At 41.1% G+C, this 7,107-nt stretch overlaps 1 protein-coding gene across 1 annotated transcript; it reads right to left on the bottom strand.

Moving 5' to 3' along the window:
* Positions 1-4,589: 4,589 nt before the first annotated feature.
* Positions 4,590-6,715, bottom strand: SOWAHC (sosondowah ankyrin repeat domain family member C). The gene has a single exon (XM_044667078.1). The coding sequence runs from the start codon at positions 6,713-6,715 to the stop codon at positions 4,871-4,873; it is 1,845 nt and encodes a 614-aa protein (XP_044523013.1). The 3' UTR covers positions 4,590-4,870.
* Positions 6,716-7,107: the final 392 nt, after the last annotated feature.

The following is a 7,107-nucleotide window of genomic DNA, read 5'->3' as shown; positions in this document are numbered from 1 at the left end:
TGAGTCCGATTCTTTAGTTATTATGCCAACCTTGGTTTTACTTTAATAGGGAACTCTAGTGGACATGAAGTCTTCACCTTGACATGAAACTCTTAATGGAAATTTTAGACATTATGGCAGATCCAAGGTTAGGATGAGCTTGGGGTAGGATAATCCCTCAGAACTCTACCTAGGGGTTTGCTTGTTTCAGTTTTAGAAAAAGCTAGCCTGCATAGCCCACTAACTCAGGGACTCTAGGAGGTCAAGGAGAGTCTTGTGCTGTGGCTGGTACCAAAAAGGAGGCTCTAAAGGTGCCATTGTTTTGTAGGATCAGAGATGCAGAGCAAATCACAGGAAATAGAGAAGGATATTTGGGGGTTAAAACCCAACTTTAATTGACAGAGAGAGGCTAGTGGCTTTCAGGATGAAGATAACTGAAATAGAGTGGTAGAAAAGAAGATAAAATGACAAAGTCTGACAATACAGGCAGGAGTTTTTCCTGCTTAAAAGGTTTTGAAGCTTCTTTTATCTCTGCCAAACCACATATGAACAGGAAATTGTTGAGTCCTTTAAGAAATAAATCTATACTAAATCTGCACTAGTATTTATATTTGGACTCTGTTCCTATTAGCTACTCCTATCACTATATATCTAAGAAATTGTTATTTTCTAAATTTCTGACAATTAAAAATATAGTACATAACATTTTTCACAAGTTACATCCCTTAAAATGGGAAGGAGTTTTACTTAAATATTATACATTTATTATTTTTTACTCTGTATTAGTTATATTTTTGGTTACTCTTGAAATGGGGGCTGAACTATAGGAACTAAGAAATTGAATCTCTAGTATTTGTTCTACAAATGAAAACATCTTTAATGTTTTAAAGACATCTTTGATGTCATAAAAAACACTTATTTTCTTATTCTGTCCTCTCCCTTCCAAATGTTTAAAAGAATCAGTTCAAATGCTGAGCTAGTTTTATTTTCTCTAGGTTTGAATTAGTAGGCAAACACTGACTAAAATGAAACAGGAAGACTTGGTGCCAATGGGTTAATAAATCTCACCTCTCTTGCCCTTTCCCCACTTGGAGACTCATATCTAGTTTAGCAAAGAAGCTAAATACAGGTATCCCTTTCACATGGTGATTTTCCTCATCAAGGTTTTGATATATCTTGGGTCAGAATAAGAAATTCAATGGGAATTTTTTGAGAGCTTTGCAGAAGCCACAAATGACACTTGAAGGCCAGCAGATGAAACAGAAAAAGTTTAGAAACTCAGAAATGCATAAAATATATGCATAATATTATATAATAGCAACATATTTTATCTTTTAATATCATATATATACAATTTATTTTTTAAAGTTATAATAAATGAGGAGTTAAAGTTTGTGAAAAGATCACAAAAGCCAGCAGAAGACACACAAAGTTTAGAAATGTAGAGATGTCTTAATATCAGCCTACATATAGCTGATGACTAAATACTTAACCCAAAGTTTACAATAAGGTACTGTAAACACCCCAAAAAGGAAAAAAATTCAGACTTCCTCTCTGATACACGGTAGGGAGGGAGAATATTTGAATTTTAAAATGTCAAAAAACAATTGTCAAAAATTTTCACAGAGGTGAAATATGAGTAAGATGAAATCATAAAAGACACACTGATGGTGTATAAGGTATTTCTCTGGTTTTAAGAGGGTTTATGGATACGACTTGTATCTGAACTGCTAGTTGTTGTTTCTTTTTTAAGCATTCTTCTGTCCACAAATATGAGCTAAAGGAGTTACTTCCCAACCCTGATACATCAGTGGATGGGGAGTAAGACCAAAATTCCTGAGAGCTATGACAATCTGTTACAGAAAAACTATAAAAACTGACAACACAAGGAAAACTGAACAAAATTCTAGTGGGAAACTTTTATTTTGGCAAAATGAAAGTTCAACTTCTTACACATAAATCAAACTCTCAGACTCTCAAACTTTTACTATATATATATATTTATGTGTATAAATATATATATATAAAGACAAGGCATCCTGGCCCCCAAGTTTTTAGGTATAAGACACAATAAAATGGTAGAAATTTTCAAGTTACACAGGCTAGCTGCAGTACACATACCATAAAAAGTTAACAGAATTAATACACATTCAATAGTTTCAAGTGTACCTATGACACATACACACGTGTTCATTTTTTTGTATCACAGTTTTTGAATAAACATCTTTTTAAGCATCCAATACATGTTTCCATGAATAGGCACAACTTTATGAATTTCAGATGAATACAAATAATTTGCTTTTATGTTCCCTTGATTTGGAATTTTAAAAAATAACCAAGAGAAAATGTAAAGTGTCAAAAAGTGAAATATATGCTACAGATTTCAAAGCACACAAGCACAATATGTTTAGGTAGACAAAGTAGCTCCTATCTGGAATGACTTTTGAAAATGATACTAATATATTTTGATGTGTAAGCCAAAACAAATACTTTGGTGGGAGAGGGAGGTAAAAGCAAGATATATACAAACTACTAGATTTACAGAGTTGGTATATTAAACCCACAAAATTCTTCAAAATAAAATAGTTTGTTCAGCTAGGTACCACTCCTATTAATAGTTTAGTATTTTGATTGTTCAACAATACATTCAAATATATTTGTATTCTAACCAAAATGTTACTGAATTATATTTATTATTTCAAAATAGAAATGTCCAGACTACACCAATCTTTACACTAGTAATTAGATGGTTAAAGTTTTCAGTCAGGATAATTCTTGTCCCTTAGCTTATAGCTTTAATGCAACTTAAGAACTGGGAATTTACAATTTATTCTGCATCATTAGACTGTTTCAAGCTTCATTTAACTGATGTTTTCCTTATAAACTATACAGATGGCACAGAACAAATGAGTTTTCTTCCCATAAGAAATCCACTTTTATCTTGCACAAGATTATGGATTGGCTCTTGACCCATTTGTGTGAGTAAAAAGTGCTTTTTAAGCATTGATATGCCCCATATTTATAACAGCAAACCAAACCAAAAAAAAAAGTAAAGGCACCAAGGAATATATAGCTTACATTTTTTAAAGGATAATTTCTCACGTTTTTATGCAAGTAACATTCCTCATCTAAGGAAAGTTATGATACCAAGTTGTTGCTGATTTTTCTATGTTGAGATATAGAACTCTAAATGTAGTAGCTCTGTGCAAACTATGCAGTGGTTAAACTGGTAATTTGGGAGAAGTTCCCTTACCTTCATTATCTTTATCAGGGTAGGTAGGTGCTTGTAAGTTTGCAAGAGAGTACCAGAAATGCTTTGAGCGAGAATTGATAGAGCAGATATGCTTGGGCTAGATCTTAGAATTTGTTCATTCAGTGACAGAGGCCTTGATATGTTTTTGAGTTATATTTTAAAATGAAATATAAAGTCATTCACTTTTAATATATATAAAGGAAATGTAATTGGGAACTACACTTTAAAGTCTTAGATTTTAATTGGCATTATTTTAATTTTGTTTATATACAAAGGATTTGACAACCAGCAGCATTCAAAGATATAGGACCAGCCCTGAATCTTACCTCTTGAAGGGAAAGTGCCATTTTTAAACTTGGAAGATTCACCACTTGGCTTTTAATTGATATCTTCCATGTATACAAACCTATTAACTTCAAGAAAGCCAGTAAGGTTAGTTAATGGGTTTAGACTAAAATCTTAAAATATGCAGAACATTACTTTAGAGCACATACAATAAAAAAAGTATTCTATTTGGAATTGTGTACCTTAAGTGGGAATTATTTAATTATTAGAATTTAATTATTTAATGGTAATAGTCTATTAAAGGCTGACTTAATAGTTACTTCACCAAGTAGAAGATTGCCAATTCTAGCTAATCATCTAAAATTAAAAATCATTTCTTTAAGCATTTCAACTCCAAGCACCATGATATAGGGTCAGAAAAAAAAAAAAAGAAAAAGCAAGGACAATGGTTAAATGGTCCCTAGATTATAAACCAATTTAAAAAGTAATGAGTAGGAATACTTACTACTTAAACTGATTTAGGCATTAATAAAGAACTATTAATTTACAGCATGATTGGGTGCGAAGAGTATTCTATCTTTGCTGTGTGAAGTTACTAAGGAAGCACTCCAGTACTGAGTGAAGTGCTGTTGTAAAGACAGATGGAATGTACCACAGATTAACACAACTCAAAAATAAATGTTACTTAACATTTGAATTCACAGTGATTATTAACTGAAATTGCTTTTAAAAATAGTTAAACTGCTACTGAAGACTCCCATTTTCACTTACAATATTCCTTATCAGTGCTTTTGTATTCTACTGACTATACATTCAGTAGTAATAGTACCTCCAACAGCAAATACATTTGCAGGGTAGCACAGACAAGTTTCATTACAAACTGTATACGTTGTTCCTATGAGAGTATTATATTCAAACAGATACATCAAAATCGATGTATTTATGTATAAAATCCAGTAACAGTAAAAGCTAATATTAAAAAAAAGTTGTTCCTTCCACTTTATGTCTAGACCCTAAAAATATGGGAACTAGAGGGGAAAGAAAATATAAGGGAAAGGAATCTGTTGGCACTGATACGCCTCGCCCAAAATAAGCCAGTGTTTCTAGAGAATCAGCCATTTACGGAAAGGTTTAAAAACCTAACCCGGTAGCTTGTTTATAGATTGGTTTACCAAGGGAATGCTTGACCTCTTTCTTTCTCCTTCCCCTCCCCCAAGTAGAGAACATGGAGTTTATTTTCCTTAATCTTTCCCCTCCCCCTTCCTATGCTCATTTCTAATTCTGTTTGACACCCAGAATTCCTATGTCAGAGGGCACATACTATACTTTAAATTATGCCCAAAGGAATAAATTTTACCCGAATACATTGGACTTCGGTCTTAGTTTGAAGGAGGAAGAGCTGCTTTTAAGGGGTCTTTCCTCCTCGAATAGTGATTGTTCAGGGTCCCTGAAAGAGGGAGTACTGTGAATGATCTGTGTTCGGAATCGAATTTTGTTGAGTCTGGGTCTCATCCTACTGCTGTTGCTGCTGCCCCCTGATGCTTTGCGACTCATTGATTTGCCCCCAGCTGACCCATCAGCCAAGGAGTGGTGATGATGGTGGTGGTGATCTCCCCCATCATCCAGTACATGAGAGAGTTTATATGTGATAAGATGTGAAGGGAGCACTTTAGAGAGCTTCCAGCGACCACCCCCACTCTCTGAAGTACTCTCTCCATCATCATCTTCCAGGGCACCCACCAAATTCTTGATCTCTTCTGCGGTGCTCTGGCTCAGGTACTGAGAGGCCTTTTTCCCGCTGTAATCCCTAATGTCCACGTCTGCATCATAGGCCCCCACCAGCAACTTCACCACCTCCACATGTCCGTGCATTGCTGCTAAGTGCAGAGCAGTGTAGCCTGCGCTGGTCCTGGCATTGATGTTTACCGGTAATTGGTGCTTGTTGGCAAAGTTGACCAGCATGGCCAGGAGTTCCTGCTTTCCGTGCTTGGCAGCCCAGTGAAGGCAGGTGAAACCAGTGATGAAGTCACGCTTGGCCAGTAACCCAGGTTCGCAAGTGAGCAAGCCCTCCAAGCTGTCCCATTTACCATCCGAGGCAGACAGCATCCAGGCATGTTCCAGAGGGTCCAATGCCACAGACCCAGTTCCACTTCCTTCTTCCTCAGTCGAAGATGAAGCCAGGGAAGCAGTATCCGAGTCTCCACCACCTCTGGTGGTACGGCCCCCTGCGGAAGAGCCCCCAGGATTGTTTCCCCCAACAAAGAAGCTCCTCTTAAGCTGCGGGGAGCTGCCTATCATCAGGTCCAGCAAATTCTTGCGGCCAGGTCTCGGAGTACTGACTCCTCCTGGGGAGCTGCTGGCGTCTCCCTCCTCCCAGTTTCTAGAGAGAAGGTCGGGCTCTTCCCCACCGCTGGAGCCCTGTGGAAGCCCCCGGAGAAGAGGTACATTACGTCTAGAGTTCTTTCTCCGCGCCCCGACTCCCAGGGGCTGCACCTGCCCCAATCTCGGCAATTCATTTCTGCTGCTTTCACCGCAGACTAGTTGGGGAGGTGATTCCTGGTCCGCGGATGGTTCATTCTCCTCAAGGGTGCCCTCCGGGAGCGGGTGCTCCCCAGTAGAGAGAGGAGCTCTTTCCTCCGGTGACCCAGGCCCATTAGCGTTAGCCGAGTTAGCGCTGTCCAAAGGGCCCGGGGCCTCCTCAAGTTCCGGAGGTTCGGTCACCGAGATGCTGGGCACTACCTGGAGAGCTGCCGCTGGCCGTAGCTGCTGATCCGGGTCCTGCACCACAGGGGTAGGCTCCTCACTTCTGGGAGAGGCTGGTGGGCTTAGCGCATCCCCGTTTCTCAAGTCCACCGGCCCGGCTGGAGGAGAGGAGTGATGCTCACTTCCCGCCTTAGGCTGGCCCCCCTCAGGAACCTGGGAGTCCAGAGCCCTGACATGCGCCGCGTGCAGTGGGGGAAATGGCCCGCTGCCGCTGAACTTCTTCTTCAGGTACACGTACTTGGTTCCGTCTGCGGGGTCGGTTCGGACAGTGGCCACGGCGTTCACCAGCTGCTTGAAGCGCTCTCGGGCCCGTGCTCGCTGCTCCGGCTCTCCGCCCAGGGCCCCCTTGAAATGCTCCACCAGCTCCGCGTTGCGGACTCGGCCCCCTCTCTGGGTGAGGAAGTGCAGCACCGCCTCCTGCCCGAGCTCCTCCATCCCTCCCCTTCCCTCCTCCTTTTTCCCCTGCAAAGGGACAGTAGGGCGGGAGGCGGCTCAGCCCGGCCCCATTGCAGGCGGGAAGGACAGCTCGGCGCGGGGAACCTCCAGGAGAAAAGGGGGCGGTGGCCCGAATCCTGTGGGAGCTGGCGAAAAGATACAGCGGCGCGTGTCGGCCAGCCCCAGGGGACCACGGAGGTCTGCTCCTCTGCTCGGCAAGGCCGGACTCAGTCGATGCCTCCGGACTGACGGACAGACGCCGCGGTGTCTGCAGCTGCCTCCCGCAGCGGCTGCCTAGCCTCCACCTCCACTAGCAGCAAAAGCAGCAGCAGCAGTCACCCCAGACCCCGCCCCCTACTCCTGCCGCCCCGCCCTTTCCCTGACTCCCTCCC

This window comes from Gracilinanus agilis, chromosome 3 (genome assembly GCF_016433145.1).
Source record: "Gracilinanus agilis isolate LMUSP501 chromosome 3, AgileGrace, whole genome shotgun sequence".
In the NCBI taxonomy this organism is placed as follows: Eukaryota; Metazoa; Chordata; class Mammalia; order Didelphimorphia; family Didelphidae; genus Gracilinanus; species Gracilinanus agilis.
Note: the sequence above shows the minus strand (reverse complement) of the source record. Positions and strands in the feature narration are given on the sequence as shown.

Excerpts from the sequence above, each read along its gene's own strand:
- SOWAHC (XM_044667078.1), bottom strand. The coding sequence starts at position 6,715 with ATGGAGGAGCTCGGGCAGGAGGCGGTGCTGCACTTCCTCACCCAGAGA.